The 19220-nt window shown below is 51.4% G+C and overlaps 1 protein-coding gene and 1 pseudogene across 1 annotated transcript; one reads left to right on the forward strand and one right to left on the reverse strand.

The window, feature by feature from the left end:
• Nucleotides 1-14255: 14255 nt before the first annotated feature.
• Nucleotides 14256-14936, forward strand: LOC149444817 (histone H1 pseudogene; annotated as a pseudogene).
• Nucleotides 14937-16591: 1655 nt separating this feature from the next.
• LOC149444818 (histone H3) lies at nt 16592-17075 on the reverse strand. The gene has a single exon (XM_089654429.1). The coding sequence runs from the start codon at nt 17060-17062 to the stop codon at nt 16652-16654; it is 411 nt and encodes a 136-aa protein (XP_089510555.1). The 5' UTR covers nt 17063-17075; the 3' UTR covers nt 16592-16651.
• Nucleotides 17076-19220: the final 2145 nt, after the last annotated feature.

The raw sequence follows: 19220 nt of genomic DNA on the forward strand, positions 1-19220 counted from the left end.
GAATTCCACATCATCGCCTGATCTGCGACGTTGCAACAAGGTGGAATTCAACCCTACACATGTTAGACCGCCTTTACGAGCAGCGAAAGGCCATCACCGATTTCCTGATGTTACAAGCGGATAAAGGTACTCCCCTGTGTAACTTCGATGTCAGCCATTGGCAGCTCATGCGTGACACCTGCCGCTTGCTCAGGCCCTTTGAGGAGGCCACGCTATTCGTGAGTCGGCAGGACTATGGGATGAACGACGTCATTCCTCTGTTGCACGTCCTTGAACAAATGCTGTTAACAATGGCTGGTCAGGGTGCGGTAGACGTGGCGCACAGATCTCAACGCCACATGACCCCTGTGGGGGCAGGACAGGAAGAAGAGGAGGAGGTAGAGGAGGACATTTGTGCTCAGGAATTATTGAGTGAAATGGGTGGTTTTTCCACTCAGCAGACAGGAGTGGAGGAGCAGGAGCATCTGGTAGAGGAGGAGGAGACAGAGGACCCAGACGCACCGTGGCAGTATGCTGTGGAGATGGAGGCAGGGAGTCCCTCGCATTCCTTGGCACAAATGGCCCATAGCATGCTCGGTTGCTTGCATAGCGACAGCCGAATAATAACCATCAGACAGAGGGATGACTTTTGGCTGTCCACCTTGTTGGACCCTCGCTACCGTTCAAAAATGGTGGCCTTTTTCACACCTGCTGAGAGGGATGCCAAAATAACGTACTATAAAAACCACCTATGTAGTCAGTTGGTCTCTGCCTTTGTGCGCCAATGTCCATCCTCAGACACTGTGGGCCCTGTGCGCTCGCGTTCCGCTGCCATGGCAGCAGGGGAGGGGTGGGGTGGTAGGAGCAGTGGCAGCTCCACCAGCAGCGGCTGCCTCAGTCTGCAGTCGATGATGAGTAGCTTTCTTCACCAGCGCAGTGAGGAAACTACTAACCAGCCGCAGCAGCAGCAGCAGCAGCAGCAGCAGCAGCATCAGGTGGACCTGGAGCAGGACCTCAAACAACAGGCTTGGGCCTACTTGGACAGCACCCTGCCAACCGAGGTAGACAATCCCCTTGACTACTGGGCAACGAAACTTGACCTTTGGCCCCAACTAGCTGAATTTGCCCTTGAAAGGCTGTCATGCCCGGCCAGTAGCGTGGCATCGGAGCGCGTGTTTAGTGCGGCAGGAGGTATTGTAACTCCGCGGAGAAAACGACTGTCCACCCAAAGTGTGGAGAGACTCACGTTTGTGAAAATGAATCAGGCGTGGATTAGTCTGGATTTCAAACCATCAGTTCCTGACACAACTGACTAAATCCGCCATGAATCATGCCTCAAACATGTGCCACTTTCAGGTCTCCTCACACACTGCTGGTGTGTTACATTTTTTGTCATAGGGTGCTGGCAGATTACGGGCCTCCTATAGCTGCTGCCAGGCCCCTAATCTGCCATAGGCCCCTATATACCGCCTCCTCATGCTGCTGCCAGGTCCACAGTCTCTCATGGGTCCCTGTACGGCCTCCCATTGCTGCTGTCTCCATCGCCACACTCTGCCATGTGCCACTTTCAGGTCTCCTCACACTGCTGGTGTGTTGAATTTTTTGACATAGGGTGCTGGCAGATTACGGGCCTCCCATAGCTGCTGCCAGGCCCCTAATCTGCCATGGGCCCCTATATACCGCCTCCTCATGCTGCTGCCAAGTCCAGAGTCTCTCATGGGTCCCTGTACGGCCTCCCATTGCCGCTGTCTCCATCGCCACACTCTGCCATGTGCCACTTTCAGGTCTCCTCACACTGCTGGTGTGTTGAATTTTTTGACATAGGGTGCTGGCAGATTACAGGCCTCCTATAGCTGCTGCCAGGCCCCTAATCTGCCTTAGGCCCCTATATACCGTCTCCTCATGCTGCTGCCAGATCCAGAGTCTCTCATGGGTCCCTGTACGGCCTCCCATTGCTGCTGTCTCCATCGCCACACTCTGCCATGTGCCACTTTCAGGTCTCCTCACACACTGCTGGTGTGTTGAATTTTTTGACATAGGGTGCTGGCAGATTACGGGCCTCCTATAGCTGCTGCCAGGTCCTTAATCTGCCATAGGCCCCTATATACCGCCTCCTCATGCTGCTGCCAGGTCCAGAGTCTCTCATGGGTCCCTGTACGGCCTCCCATTGCTGCTGTCTCCATCGCCACACTCTGCCATGTGCCACTTTCAGGTCTCCTCACACACTGCTGGTGTGTTGAATTTTTTGACATAGGGTGCTGACAGATTACGGGCCTCCTATAGCTGCTGCCAAGCCCCTAATCTGCCATAGGCCCCTATATACCACCTCCTCATGCTGCTGCCAGGTCCAGAGTCTCTCATGGGTCCCTGTACGGCCTCCCATTGCTGCTGTCTCCATCGCCACACTCTGCCATGTGCCACTTTCAGGTCTCCTCACACACTGCTGGTGTGTTGAATTTTTTGACATAGGGTGCTGGCAGATTACGGGCCTCCCATAGCTGCTGCCAGGCCCCTAATCTGCCATGGGCCCCTATACCGCCTCCTCATGCTGCTGCCAGGTCCACAGTCTCTCATGCCATGTGCCACTTTCAGGTCTCCTCACACACTGCTGGTGTGTTGAATTTTTTGACATAGGGTGCTGGCAGATTACGGGCCTCCCATAGCTGCTGCCAGGCCCCTAATCTGCCATGGGCCCCTATACCGCCTCCTCATGCTGCTGCCAGGTCCACAGTCTCTCATGGGTCCCTGTACGGCCTCCCATTGCTGCTGTCTCCATCGCCACACTCTGCCATGTGCCACTTTCAGGTCTCCTCACACACTGCTGGTGTGTTGAATTTTTTGACATAGGGTGCTGACAGATTACGGCCCTCCTATAGCTGCTGCCAAGCCCCTAATCTGCCATAGGCCCCTATATACCGCCTCCTCATGCTGCTGCCAGGTCCAGAGTCTCTCATGGGTCCCTGTACGGCCTCCCATTGCTGCTGTCTCCATCGCCACACTCTGCCATGTGCCACTTTCAGGTCTCCTCACACTGCTGGTGTGTTGAATTTTTTGACATAGGGTGCTGGCAGATTACGGGTCACCTATAGCTGCTGCCAGGCCCCTAATCTGCCATAGGCCCCTATATACCGCCTCCTCATGCTGCTGCCAGGTCCAGAGTCTCTCATGGGTCCCTGTACGGCCTCCCATTGCTGCTGTCTCCATCGCCACACTCTGCCATGTGCCACTTTCAGGTCTCCTCACACACTGCTGGTGTGTTGAATTTTTTGACATAGGGTGCTGGCAGATTACGGGCCTCCCATAGCTGCTGCCAGGCCCCTAATCTGCCATGGGCCCCTATATACCGCCTCCTCATGCTGCTGCCAGGTCCAGAGTCTCTCATGGGTCCCTGTACGGCCTCCCATTGCTGCTGTCTCCATCGCCACACTCTGCCATGTGCCACTTTCAGGTCTCCTCACACACTGCTGGTGTGTTGAATTTTTTGACATAGGGTGCTGACAGATTACGGGCCTCCTATAGCTGCTGCCAAGCCCCTAATCTGCCATAGGCCCCTATATACCGCCTCCTCATGCTGCTGCCAGGTCAAGAGTCTCTCATGGGTCCCTGTACGGCCTCCCATTGCTGCTGTCTCCATCGCCACACTCTGCCATGTGCCACTTTCAGGTCTCCTCACACTGCTGGTGTGTTGAATTTTTTGACATAGGGTGCTGGCAGATTACGGGCCTCCTATAGCTGCTGCCAGGCCCCTAATCTGCCATAGGCCCCTATATACCGCCTCCTCATGCTGCTGCCAGGTCCACAGTCTCTCATGGGTCCCTGTACGGACTCCCATTTCTGCTGTCTCCATCGCCACACTCTGCCATGTGCCACTTTCAGGTCTCCTCACACTGCTGGTGTGTTGAATTTTTTGACATAGGGTGCTGGCAGATTACGGGCCTCCTATAGCTGCTGCCAGGCCCCTAATCTGCCATAGGCCCCTATATACCGCCTCCTCATGCTGCTGCCAGGTCCAGAGTCTCTCATGGGTCCCTGTACGGCCTCCCATTGCTGCTGTCTCCATCGCCACACTCTGCCATGTGCCACTTTCAGGTCTCCTCACACACTGCTGGTGTGTTGAATTTTTTGACATAGGGTGCTGGCAGATTACGGGCCTCCCATAGCTGCTGCCAGGCACCTAATCTGCCATGGGCCCCTATATACCGCCTCCTCATGCTGCTGCCAAGTCCAGAGTCTCTCATGGGTCCCTGTACGGCCTCCCATTGCTGCTGTCTCCATCGCCACACTCTGCCATGTGCCACTTTCAGGTCTCCTCACACACTGCTGGTGTGTTGAATTTTTTGACATAGGGTGCTGGCAGATTACGGGCCTCCCATAGCTGCTGCCAGGCCCCTAATCTGCCATGGGCCCCTATACCGCCTCCTCATGCTGCTGCCAGGTCCACAGTCTCTCATGGGTCCCTGTACGACCTCCCATTGCTGCTGTCTCCATCGCCACACTCTGCCATGTGCCACTTTCAGGTCTCCTCACACACTGCTGGTGTGTTGAATTTTTTGACATAGGGTGCTGGCAGATTACGGGCCTCCCATAGCTGCTGCCAGGCCCCTAATCTGCCATGGGCCCCTATACCGCCTCCTCATGCTGCTGCCAGGTCCACAGTCTCTCATGGGTCCCTGTACGGCCTCCCATTGCTGCTGTCTCCATCGCCACACTCTGCCATGTGCCACTTTCAGGTCTCCTCACACACTGCTGGTGTGTTGAATTTTTTGACATAGGGTGCTGGCAGATTACGGGCCTCCCATAGCTGCTGCCAGGCCCCTAATCTGCCATGGGCCCCTATACCGCCTCCTCATGCTGCTGCCAGGTCCACAGTCTCTCATGCCATGTGCCACTTTCAGGTCTCCTCACACACTGCTGGTGTGTTGAATTTTTTGACATAGGGTGCTGGCAGATTACGGGCCTCCCATAGCTGCTGCCAGGCCCCTAATCTGCCATGGGCCCCTATACCGCCTCCTCATGCTGCTGCCAGGTCCACAGTCTCTCATGGGTCCCTGTACGGCCTCCCATTGCTGCTGTCTCCATCGCCACACTCTGCCATGTGCCACTTTCAGGTCTCCTCACACACTGCTGGTGTGTTGAATTTTTTGACATAGGGTGCTGGCAGATTACGGGCCTCCCATAGCTGCTGCCAGGCCCCTAATCTGCCATGGGCCCCTATACCGCCTCCTCATGCTGCTGCCAGGTCCACAGTCTCTCATGGGTCCCTGTACGGCCTCCCATTGCTGCTGTCTCCATCGCCACACTCTGCCATGTGCCACTTTCAGGTCTCCTCACACACTGCTGGTGTGTTGAATTTTTTGACATAGGGTGCTGGCAGATTACGGGCCTCCCATAGCTGCTGCCAGGCCCCTAATCTGCCATGGGCCCCTATACCGCCTCCTCATGCTGCTGCCAGGTCCACAGTCTCTCATGCCATGTGCCACTTTCAGGTCTCCTCACACACTGCTGGTGTGTTGAATTTTTTGACATAGGGTGCTGGCAGATTACGGGCCTCCCATAGCTGCTGCCAGGCCCCTAATCTGCCATGGGCCCCTATACCGCCTCCTCATGCTGCTGCCAGGTCCACAGTCTCTCATGGGTCCCTGTACGGCCTCCCATTGCTGCTGTCTCCATCGCCACACTCTGCCATGTGCCACTTTCAGGTCTCCTCACACACTGCTGGTGTGTTGAATTTTTTGACATAGGGTGCTGGCAGATTACGGGCCTCCCATAGCTGCTGCCAGGCCCCTAATCTGCCATGGGCCCCTATACCGCCTCCTCATGCTGCTGCCAGGTCCACAGTCTCTCATGGGTCCCTGTACGGCCTCCCATTGCTGCTGTCTCCATCGCCACACTCTGCCATGTGCCACTTTCAGGTCTCCTCACACACTGCTGGTGTGTTGAATTTTTTGACATAGGGTGCTGACAGATTACGGGCCTCCTATAGCTGCTGCCAAGCCCCTAATCTGCCATAGGCCCCTATATACCGCCTCCTCATGCTGCTGCCAGGTCCAGAGTCTCTCATGGGTCCCTGTACGGCCTCCCATTGCTGCTGTCTCCATCGCCACACTCTGCCATGTGCCACTTTCAGGTCTCCTCACACTGCTGGTGTGTTGAATTTTTTGACATAGGGTGCTGGCAGATTACGGGTCTCCTATAGCTGCTGCCAGGCCCCTAATCTGCCATAGGCCCCTATATACCGCCTCCTCATGCTGCTGCCAGGTCCACAGTCTCTCATGGGTCCCTGTACGGCCTCCCATTGCTGCTGTCTCCATCGCCACACTCTGCCATGTGCCACTTTCAGGTCTCCTCACACACTGCTGGTGTGTTGAATTTTTTGACATAGGGTGCTGACAGATTACGGGCCTCCTATAGCTGCTGCCAAGCCCCTAATCTGCCATAGGCCCCTATATACCGCCTCCTCATGCTGCTGCCAGGTCCAGAGTCTCTCATGGGTCCCTGTACGGCCTCCCATTGCTGCTGTCTCCATCGCCACACTCTGCCATGTGCCACTTTCAGGTCTCCTCACACTGCTGGTGTGTTGAATTTTTTGACATAGGGTGCTGGCAGATTACGGGTCTCCTATAGCTGCTGCCAGGCCCCTAATCTGCCATAGGCCCCTATATACCGCCTCCTCATGCTGCTGCCAGGTCCACAGTCTCTCATGGGTCCCTGTACGGCCTCCCATTGCTGCTGTCTCCATCGCCACACTCTGCCATGTGCCACTTTCAGGTCTCCTCACACACTGCTGGTGTGTTGAATTTTTTGACATAGGGTGCTGGCAGATTACGGGCCTCCCATAGCTGCTGCCAGGCCCCTAATCTGCCATGGGCCCCTATATACCGCCTCCTCATGCTGCCGCCAAGTCCAGAGTCTCTCATGGGTCCCTGTACGGCCTCCCATTGCTGCTGTCTCCATCGCCACACTCTGCCATGTGCCACTTTCAGGTCTCCTCACACACTGCTGGTGTGTTGAATTTTTTGACATAGGGTGCTGGCAGATTACGGGCCTCCCATAGCTGCTGCCAGGCCCCTAATCTGCCATGGGCCCCTATATACCGCCTCCTCATGCTGCTGCCAGGTCCAAAGTCTCTCATGGGTCCCTGTACGGCCTCCCATTGCTGCTGTCTCCATCGCCACACTCTGCCATGTGCCACTTTCAGGTCTCCTCACACACTGCTGGTGTGTTGAATTTTTTGACATAGGGTGCTGACAGATTACGGGCCTCCTATAGCTGCTGCCAAGCCCCTAATCTGCCATAGGCCCCTATATACCGCCTCCTCATGCTGCTGCCAGGTCCAGAGTCTCTCATGGGTCCCTGTACGGCCTCCCATTGCTGCTGTCTCCATCGCCACACTCTGCCATGTGCCACTTTCAGGTCTCCTCACACTGCTGGTGTGTTGAATTTTTTGACATAGGGTGCTGGCAGATTACGGGCCTCCTATAGCTGCTGCCAGGCCCCTAATCTGCCATAGGCCCCTATATACCGCCTCCTCATGCTGCTGCCAGGTCCACAGTCTCTCATGGGTCCCTGTACGGCCTCCCATTGCTGCTGTCTCCATCGCCACACTCTGCCATGTGCCACTTTCAGGTCTCCTCACACACTGCTGGTGTGTTGAATTTTTTGACATAGGGTGCTGACAGATTACGGGCCTCCTATAGCTGCTGCCAAGCCCCTAATCTGCCATAGGCCCCTATATACCGCCTCCTCATGCTGCTGCCAGGTCCAGAGTCTCTCATGGGTCCCTGTACGGCCTCCCATTGCTGCTGTCTCCATCGCCACACTCTGCCATGTGCCACTTTCAGGTCTCCTCACACTGCTGGTGTGTTGAATTTTTTGACATAGGGTGCTGGCAGATTACGGGCCTCCTATAGCTGCTGCCAGGCCCCTAATCTGCCATAGGCCCCTATATACCGCCTCCTCATGCTGCTGCCAGGTCCAGAGTCTCTCATGGGTCCCTGTACGGCCTCCCATTGCTGCTGTCTCCATCGCCACACTCTGCCATGTGCCACTTTCAGGTCTCCTCACACACTGCTGGTGTGTTGAATTTTTTGACATAGGGTGCTGGCAGATTACGGGCCTCCCATAGCTGCTGCCAGGCACCTAATCTGCCATGGGCCCTTATATACCGCCTCCTCATGCTGCTGCCAAGTCCAGAGTCTCTCATGGGTCCCTGTACGGCCTCCCATTGCTGCTGTCTCCATCGCCACACTCTGCCATGTGCCACTTTCAGGTCTCCTCACACACTGCTGGTGTGTTGAATTTTTTGACATAGGGTGCTGGCAGATTACGGGCCTCCCATAGCTGCTGCCAGGCCCCTAATCTGCCATGGGCCCCTATACCGCCTCCTCATGCTGCTGCCAGGTCCACAGTCTCTCATGCCATGTGCCACTTTCAGGTCTCCTCACACACTGCTGGTGTGTTGAATTTTTTGACATAGGGTGCTGGCAGATTACGGGCCTCCCATAGCTGCTGCCAGGCCCCTAATCTGCCATGGGCCCCTATACCGCCTCCTCATGCTGCTGCCAGGTCCACAGTCTCTCATGGGTCCCTGTACGGCCTCCCATTGCTGCTGTCTCCATCGCCACACTCTGCCATGTGCCACTTTCAGGTCTCCTCACACACTGCTGGTGTGTTGAATTTTTTGACATAGGGTGCTGACAGATTACGGGCCTCCTATAGCTGCTGCCAAGCCCCTAATCTGCCATAGGCCCCTATATACCGCCTCCTCATGCTGCTGCCAGGTCCAGAGTCTCTCATGGGTCCCTGTACGGCCTCCCATTGCTGCTGTCTCCATGGCCACACTCTGCCATGTGCCACTTTCATTTCTCCTCACACTGCTGGTGTGTTGAATTTTTTGACATAGGGTGCTGGCAGATTACGGGCCTCCTATAGCTGCTGCCAGGCCCCTAATCTGCCATAGGCCCCTATATACCGCCTCCTCATGTTGTTGCCAGGTCCACAGTCTCTCATGGGTCTCTGTACGGCCTCCCATTGCTGCTGTCTCCATCGCCACACTCTGCCATGTGCCACTTTCAGGTCTCCTCACACTGCTGGTGTGTTGAATTTTTTGACATAGGGTGCTGGCAGATTACTGGCCTCCTATAGCTGCTGCCAGGCCCCTAATCTGCCATAGGCCCCTATATACCGCCTCCTCATGCTGCTGCCAGGTCCACAGTCTCTCATGGGTCCCTGTACGGCCTCCCATTGCTGCTGTCTCCATCGCCAAACTCTGCCATGTGCCACTTTCAGGTCTCCTCACACACTGCTGGTGTGTTGAATTTTTTGACATAGGGTGCTGGCAGATTACGGGCCTCCCATAGCTGCTGCCAGGCCCCTAATCTGCCATGGGCCCCTATACCGCCTCCTCATGCTGCTGGCAAGTCCAGAGTCTTTCATGCGTCCCTGTACGGCCTCCCATTGCTGCTGTCTCCATCGCCACACTCTGCCATGTGCCACTTTCAGGTCTCCTCACACTGCTGGTGTGTTGAATTTTTTGACATAGGGTGCTGGCAGATTACGGGCCTCCCATAGCTGCTGCCAGGCCCCTAATCTGCCATAGGCCCCTATATACCGCCTCCTCATGCTGCTGCCAGGTCCACAGTCTCTCATGGGTCCCTGTACGGCCTCCCATTGCTGCTGTCTCCATCGCCACACTCTGCCATGTGCCACTTTCAGGTTTCCTCACACACTGCTGGTGTGTTCCATTTTTTGTCATAGGGTGCTGACAGATTACGGGCCTCCCATTGCTGCTGCCAGGCCTGTAATCTGCCATGGGCCCCGGTACCGCCTGGTCACGCTGCTGCTGGGTCCACAGTGTGACATGGGTCCCTGTACCGCCTCCCATTGCTCCCACTCTGCCATGTGCCACTTTCAGGTCTCCTCACACACTGCTGGTGTGTTCCATTTTTTGTCATAGGGTGCTGGCAGATTACAGGCCTCCCATTGCTGCTGCCAGGCCTGTAATCTGCCATGGGCCCCGGTACCGCCTGGTCACGCTGCTGCTGGGTCCACAGTGTGACATGGGTCCCTGTACCGCCTCCCATTGCTCCCACTCTGCCATGTGCCACTTTCAGGTCTCCTCACACTCCTGCTGGTTTCCATTTTGCCATAGGTTGCTGTATGGCCTTCCATTGCTGCTGCCTCCACCGCCACACTGTGGCTCCAAACACTGGTTTTGGCCCCGTGACTGGCCAAATGAGTGAAGTGTGCGGTGATTCTAAGATCGACGGCACTCATCTGCATGTCATACTGACTGACAGTATTATTTCTCTTCCCCAGCAGACTCCAAGGGCATTTAAATTAAAGGTACAGTGTTCTGCACTAATATTAAGTCTCTCTGAAGCCTAGAAACACCCTTTTTTAAGTTAAATTCACAGCGAATATATTCGACTCGAATCGAATATTTTCCACGAATTCGCCGAATCAGTCGAATCGAATTTTTGAATACTTCGCTCATCTCTATTGAATACCTCACCACTGAGCATAAAATCAGTCTTTTCGCAGACAACATTATACTGATGATTACAAATCCATACAAATCACTCCAGACGATACGTACACACATTCAAGAATACGCGGCGGTCTCTTACTACAAACTTAACGAACCTAAATCGTCAATATTAAATTTATATACCCCTCCTATAACCCAAGATTTACTTTCTAAACAATTCCCCTTTACCTGGGCAAAGGATAGCATTCCATATTTAGGGATTAGACTTACTAATACTACTAACCACCTTTACACAACTAATTACAAACCACTACTCAAAACTATCCCACAGGATCTAAAGAACTTTCGTACTTCTACTCTATCGTCATTAGGTAGAATAGCAACCCTAAAAATGTGTATACTCCCTAAGATATTATACATTTTCCGTACACTCCCTATTCCGGTCCCACATTCATTCTTCACTAAACTCCAGGCCATATTAAACAAATTCCTATGGAACTCAAAAAAACCCAGATGCACCACAAATCTTCTAATACGTCCAACCTCCAGAGGTGGAGCAGGCCTACCACATATGAAGTCCTACTATCAAGCTGTTCTATTAGATCAGCTCTTCTTTTGGTGGCACCTCTCCCCTGAAAAAATTTGGACCACCTTGGAAACATCTCTGTATCTTCCACATTCTATAACAGACATACTATATTTACCCCGAGCGGCGCATATTCAAGATCTTCACAAACACCCATGCATACAAGCCTCCTTAACAGCATGGCATGATTTTATTGATTATAATAAATTAGAGAACAACAACGTCTGAACCCCTACTCCACTATCGTCCCTACATCACATCATTCCCCATCTAAACTTGACAAAGTGGTCGGCCCTTGGCATACTCCACATTCAAGACTTATACTCCTCAAACAAATTAAACTCCTTCTACACCACTCAAAGCACATTCCACCTCCCTGAAAACGAACAATTTACGTACATACGTATAGCCCATGCACTTAAAAAAACAAATATCCCGCACACAACAGAAATTCCTGCAACGGCACATCACTTTTTTCATAGAACCAACTACCCAAAAAAAGGAATTACTATTTTTTACACACTTATAATTGAAACACAATTTGCAACACATACGTCCTCCTTAACCAATTGGGAGAGAAACTTCCACCAATCAATAACCCCGAGTATATGGGAAAAAACATTCACCATTACGTACAAGGCCTCAAAATGTTCATCCCACTGGGAAACATATTTAAAAATCTTACACGAGTGGTACTTAACCCCCACTAAATTAGCCCTATTCTACCCACAACACTCGCGAGCCTGCTGGAGACACTGCGGAGAGTCTGGTACACTTCTCCATATACTCTGGAATTGTAGGTCAATTAAGTCCTATTGGAATAAAATTTTCCAAATAATTTCCTCAATTACAGGTACTTTAGTAACCCCGAACCCCGCTTTAGCTCTCCTCCACATTGGCATAGATAAATTTCCTACAAATTTACTGACCATCATTATACACACCTTAGCAGCTGCAAAAATCAATATTACCAGACTGTGGTGCTCTACCACCCCCCCCCCCCCTTTATCTCGCCTCTTCTCTGATCTTAACCTCCAATGTGAAATGGAAAGACGGACAGCTCTCTGAAACTCCTCCTCTCACAAATTTAATAACCAATGGTCTCGATGGTTAAAAAACCCAAATTGCTCTGTAAAATGATTACAAATACTACCCAGTGTAATGCACGTAACCTGTACTCAGCTGGTGCCCTATCTTCCTTCCTTCCCCACCCATCTCCCATTTCCCCCCCCTTTATAACATATATTCCTATAGAACGGTTCGCATAACAATGAGCATACCTCTCATGTATACAATTAGAACATGAAAGATCCCCGGCCTCTTGGTGGGGATCCTATACTCCTATTTTCTACTCATGCATTATGATTCTTCATGTGAACCTTTCCAGTTTATTGTTAATATGTTTATGTTTTTGTCTGTTGGAAAATTTTTTTCAATAAATACCATTTGAATATATGAAAAATTGTAGAGAGGGGAGGGGGAGATATTCCAAAGCAATTTCCAGGTAAAGCTTTTTTGTGTTCTTTATTTTCTCCAGTTTATTCCTCGCAGTTATTACCTTTTGTCCCACCAGACCCTCTGTACTAGATTGTAAGCTCCCTGGAGCAGGGCCTCCTAACCCTCTTGTATTGAATTGTATTGTTGCTGTGTTGTCTCCATTTATATTTTTTTACAGCACTGCACAAAGTGTTGGCGCTATATAAATCCTGAATAATAATCACCATCATCATCAGATAATATTAATAATACTATTCCCTTCTTCTTGGTCTGAGCAAAAAAGAGGAACACCCGGATCCACCACATGGTAGATAATATTAGGATTTCCAGCAAACGTCTCATTATTGAAATGATCTCTGGGGGAATCGAATGTTGATGGATTGCAAAAATGTATCCAGCAGAGCAGAAAAGAGAAACATTTTAAGCAACAACAAAATCCTTCCCGTATATGTGTGTAAAATATACTGACACCTAATGGGAGTGTTGAGCATTGCAGCCAATCATCCCATCCCCCAATATGCAGGTTAGTCCGTCCCGGAGAGAGAGGGCCGTGCTTTGTGGATAGAGAGGAGCGGTGCTCTTGGGGGAGAGAGGAGCGTTGCATGACAGCTGACATATTCATTCATCAACTCTTGATGGTCATATTCTGGTGACAATTCAACATTTTGCAATATTCCTTTACTTTCCCTCTACCTGATAACACTAAACAGGACAAAGACTGAAGATGGAGCGCAGAGAGCAGAAAAAACGCTGCAATACTCTTTTTTTTCCAAAACAGAAAAGGTTTTCTTGTTTGTTTTGTGCGTGTTTTTTTCTGTACTTCACATAATTTGTACACTTTCATTTTTTCCCTCAGTGCCACATGAAAAACAAACAAACAACAGTATCTTAGGTTTGTTTGGGGAAGGAGATTAGTGTGTGTGTGTGTGTGTGTGTGTGTGGGGGGGGGGGGGGTAAGTGTCAGGGTCAGTAGACATGTGTTGGTCTTAGAGGAACCCCACCGCTCATTCCCCTCCAAATAGCCGACATTTCCTCTCCACATTCCCCACATGATAGACAAGAATGGGATTTGTAGCAAACTTCCTATTCCTGAAATGATCTCTCAGGGAATCCAAATGTGATGGATTGACTTCCATCACTGAAAGCATCAAATCCTATTGTAGATCCGAGGATTCCGAGCAAACCTCCCCCTGAGCAGAGATGAGCCGAGTTGTGTATTAGAGGGAAATGTTTGGTGATCTCCCCTCTTCCCTCGTGTAATGTGAAGCGGATTGTAGTGGGGGATGGGAGCAGATTGTTTTGTGGGTAGAATGTGTCCCCCCAAGCAGGTAGAAGGCAGAATGGGCCCCCCACTCCGGAGGATGGTTGTGTTTGCAGCCTCTGTGTTCAGCCTCGTGAGCAGCTCCTGACAGCTGGAAGTGACCCCCGATAAGTGACAGTCCAGGGAGCAGATCGGCTCCCCGGTGCACATCGGACATCGTTCTATTTCGGAATAAAATCGGTTTTATATCTACCGGGAAACACATGAAGGGAGAGAATATACTCCAACACTGGAATGACAGCCAGTGGGCGTGTCTGATGTGTAACCAATAGCAGTGCAGGCAGCTTGCTGTGTACCGACCAATAGCAGCGCAGGACGTTTAACATATAACCTCCGGCCAGCACAGGAGGGAAACGTATTTGTCCGATAGACTTTGTGGAATCATGACGGAGACTGAGAGCGCCCCAGCCGCCGCTCCTCCAGCGGAGGCCGCCGCCAAGAAGAAGCCGGCTAAGAAGGCGTCAGCCGGAGGAGCCAAGAAAGGCATCAAGAAGGCGTCCGGTCCCGCCGTGTCCGAACTCCTCGTCCAAGCCGTGTCCGCTTCCAAGGAGCGCAGCGGGGTGTCCCTGGCCGCCCTGAAGAAGGTCCTGTCCGCCGGAGGATACGATGTGGACAAGAACAAGAGCCGCCTGAAGATCGCCCTCAAGGCGCTGGTGACTAAGGGGAGCCTCGTCCAGGTCAAAGGCCATGGGGCCTCCGGATCGTTCAAGATCAACAAGAAGCAGCCCGACGGCGCCAAGGCGAAGCCCAAGAAACCGGCCGCCAAGAAGAGCAACAAGAAGCCGTCGGCTGCGGCCAAGCCCAAGAAACCGGTCGCCAAGTCCCCCAAGAAGAAGGCGGCCGGCAAAGCCCCCACCGCAGCCAAGAGCCCCAAGAAGCCGGCCGCCAAGAGACCGGCAAAGGCTGCCGCCAAGAAGGTGACCAAGAGCCCCAAGAAGAGCAAAGCTGCAGCCAAGCCGAAAAAAGGAGCCAAGAGTCCCGCTAAGGCCAAGCCGGCAGCTAAGAAGGCGGCTAAGCCCAAGAAGGCCGCTCCGAAGAAGAAATAATGGGCGGCGACCTCCATCTCCACCCCCCCCAAAGGCTCTTCTCAGAGCCCCCCACCTCCCCCCAACAGAGCTCTCCATACATACACCGACCACGAGCCGCATTCTCCCTCCTCCAGTCTCCATCCTCCTCACATTGTACACTTGTCCCTTATAGGTCATCCAATGATTCCTCCAATTCAACAAATGAGTACTGGTTGGCCAAATGAGAGATTCCTCCCGATACATTTCACAGGCCCGACCCCCCTCCACACACACCGACATCTGTCATATGCGGATTGGAGATCTGTCATTTCCCGCACACTGTCTGTGGGATGGGGGGTAACAATGAACATTTCCCGATCGTTCTACAAGGAATTCCCAGCCTTCATTATTATTGCGGCCATTGTGGAAGTTGTACGGAAACGCCATGTAATGATCGGGGACACATCATCCTCTGGACGGGATCTAATGATCGCACCGAGAACATCGTGTTGTGCGGACAATGGACTCCTTCCTATGGATGGATCGCCTCTACAACACAATACAACACGGGGAGCGGCTTTCCAGGTGCCATTTGGAGGAAAACAACCGATCACCGGGCTCTGCCAGTCTCCGGGGAAGATCCGCTACAGTCTGCTATTGGCTGACAGATAAAACGTCGGCTGCTGATTGGTGGAGAGGAATATTTTTAAATGTCCCGCTGCAATGATTACCCCCCAGATGATCGATAGGGAATCGTGAGACAGAAAAGGTTTCGGGGAGTTTCCAGATTCTCCAGAATGATGAATTGTATTTTCTATAGAACACCGGCCGGGGCGGCACACGGAGAGCAGAAGGAAGAATCCTCCCGGTGTGTCCGTGTGTCCCGCCCCGGAGGAGCGATGTGATCTGTGATGAGCCCGTTGTAGTATCGGAGGAGGTAATAGAGGACATGACTGACCCCCAATATTATTATTATACAGGATTTATGGCGCCAACAGTTTTCTCAGCGCTTTACAATATAAAGGGAGACAATACAGTTCAATATAGGAGGGCCTGATCCTGGGAGCTTACAATCGAGGAGAAATCTAGTTGGAAACATAAAAAAGGAAAATCCAGGCCTCCAGCACACCCAAATGTGTTAGATGCTTTGGAAGATTTTTTCAGCAGTGGTAAAACAGTGATAACAGAGGCGAGGACAGTCATACAGATACAGAATGTAGTAAAGTATTATTTTATAGTAAAACCTTTTTCCAAGTAGCAACAGAATCGCTTAAAGCAAACTGTACCATGGAAAGATGTGGAAGCACAAATAACACCAACTGACGTATGTAAAGGGACCACAAAAGATATCCAAAGAATATTCATGTATAAAAACCATTCAGACACCCAGATATCTTGTAGAGAAGTAGATGCCCCTCTGATTAGAGCTACAGGAACTAAATATTGTATAAATATTAAAATTAGCATAACGCAGACTTTTTTCATGCCAGAATTTCGATATCATGTGTGGCGCTGGTTACATTTGTGTTGAATAGTGACATCTCCGTGTGGAGGGGGATCATTCGGATGGTTATGAGCGGTTTAGAAAGGAAGATTTAAAAGAGGGAATGCCGATCCCAGGGAGGAATTGCCCGATTTCCCTGATATTATACAGATTCCCGTCTATCCTATTCATTGTAGTTCGGTAGTGTAGAGCTCTGTGTGGGGGGAGGTTGTGGCTCTGAGAAGAGCCGTTGGTTGGCGGGTTGTGTGGAATGTCTGTTGCGGGGGGTCTAGGCCCTCTCTCCGCGGATGCGGCGTGCCAGCTGGATGTCTTTGGGCATGATGGTGACCCTCTTGGCGTGGATGGCGCAGAGGTTGGTGTCCTCGAAGAGTCCGACGAGATAAGCCTCTGCGGCCTCCTGCAGAGCCATGACGGCGGAGCTCTGGAAGCGCAGGTCGGTCTTGAAGTCCTGGGCGATCTCTCGGACGAGGCGCTGGAAGGGCAGCTTGCGGATGAGCAGCTCGGTGGATTTCTGGTAGCGGCGGATCTCTCGGAGAGCCACGGTGCCGGGCCTGTAGCGGTGAGGCTTCTTCACTCCGCCGGTGGCCGGGGCGCTCTTGCGGGCGGCTTTGGTGGCCAGCTGCTTGCGGGGAGCTTTCCCTCCGGTGGACTTACGGGCGGTCTGCTTGGTACGAGCCATCTCTACTCCTCTCTTGCCAGGAACTGCGAATATAATGCGCCTCCTCTCTGCAGAGCAATTTATACACATCTCTTCCCTCTGATTGGAGAACTACGCCACGCCCCCTTCTAATGATTGGGTTACATAAAAAGAGCGGAATTTTCAAAATGCCCGCCAGGATCTGCACGTTATCTCTGTAGGTAGAGAAGCCCGCTGTGTCAGGGGTGGGGGAGGGGAGTTCCTCCACATCATACAATGCTCGGAGCTCTCCTTACTACCAAAGAAGAGAAGATTAATCAGAGATCAGAGACTCCCTGTACAATGTAACAATTACATCCATTGACATCGGACTGGATTCCTCCATAATACAGTGAATGGGATGACAGAAGATCCTCCTCCGATCTCACGGATCCGATGATTCCTCTGTTCGGGACTAAGAAGCAGAACGTTTGTCGCCCATCTCGGTCCATCCAGCACAATTGTGGACTAACAGGGACAGTCAGAAGGGCTGCAATGTATTGTCTATAGAAGAGCGAGATGACAAGAGACATGACTTGTGTGCGGATCTGGGAGGAGATACAATGTGATTTCTGCCTTTTCTCTCCGAATCCCACTTCCAAGGACAATCCGATCCCGGCGATGACAGTGTGGACTTTGATGGCACAATGACAATCTATCGCTGAGGATGGGAGGAGGCGGACATCTAGTCTGCAGCAATTCATCCCATTCATTTTACATTTACGAGTTTATTTGTAACAAACATTATTTTATTTATGTGTCTTATATTTTCAGAATGTTTTTTTTTTTTTTTAATTCCCGCCAAGATCTGCAGGTTATCTCTGTTAGCAGAATATCCCGATCTCTCTGGGAGCTCCTTACTGCCAGATGAGAAAACATTGATAAGAAAGATGTTTATAATTATATATTCAAACGTCTTATCAATGTAAGAATTGCAATCTCCGAGAGAGGACTATTACTGTCCATAATTCAGTAAATTAGATGACGTAAAGGGGGAGGGAAATAAATTGGTCCAATGCCCCCCCCCACCAACCCATTTATGATAACTGTATTACAATTTATAACCTCCACTTTCCATTCTGTGTATTAATCTGATGCACCTGAAATTCACAGAATGTTGTACAGAAAAAAGAGAGGAAAAAAAGAAAGATACATACATATACACAGTGGTGTATTTAATTTTTTTGCAGCCCCATATGATCCAGCAGTGTAGGGAGGGAGGCAGGGAGATCCCACAGAACACAACACAGCTCACCTCCTCCGGACTCATTCCTCTCCGACACTTCTCTCTCTGCTCCAGACTGTCCTCTGGTCCTGGCTCGTCAGCTGCTGGAGGGAGAGGTACAGGACCATCCCCTGCAACTGCCCTCCCCCGCATTGATTCTCCTGCTGTCCTGGCCACTGCAAGGTTACTGGTGCGACCCCTCTGCTGGCAGCCCTGCCCAAAAGGTCCCTTCATCTGGGGAGCGGTGCTACCCCCCTAAAAATTGCTGCCCTAGGCAAACGCCTTGTTTGCCTCTCGGTAGATATGCTCCTGCATATACACTATATTGCCGAAAGTATTGGTCTTAGCCATCAATTGCTCAGCAATAAACACAAACCTTGGCTAGCCACCTGTTTAATGTCAGCCAGGAGAGTCATCCTATAAAAAGTGGACGTCGCTACCCCCACCGTCAATAGATTTGAAACAAGGCCTCAACAGCCAACTTTGCATAGAACATCTGGATCTTCAAGTCTCTACCTCTCAAACTTTTCAATTGCAAATGGATCAATGACATAAGTAAATTGTATCCCACACCTGCCCTTCCAGCCTACTGGACAGGTTGACAATGTTTCCCTTCAGCTCAGATGATACAAACCTGAGCTACACTATATCTGAGTCAGAGCTCCCTAGTATCTATTCAGACGCCTCGTCCCCATAGAGGGATATATATGCTTCCACTACATGGTCCCCCCTTCACACCAGGCAGGCTCTAGTGATATGGTAACACTAGGAATGATTCTCTTTCAAATGCTACTGAGGGAACTAATGTCTTTCACAAGTTTAACTTAACCAAACATAAGTCATCTGAGATCCTTCTATTCTCTGTGCTCTCTATTCTTTACTTACCTCTCCCTTTTAACACCCCCACCTTCCTTTCTACTCCCTCTTTTACTGCAT

Source organism: Staurois parvus, unplaced genomic scaffold, assembly GCF_062004578.1.
Source record: "Staurois parvus isolate SC_StPar_1 unplaced genomic scaffold, SC_StPar_1.0 ptg000769l, whole genome shotgun sequence".
Classification (NCBI taxonomy): domain Eukaryota; kingdom Metazoa; phylum Chordata; class Amphibia; order Anura; family Ranidae; genus Staurois; species Staurois parvus.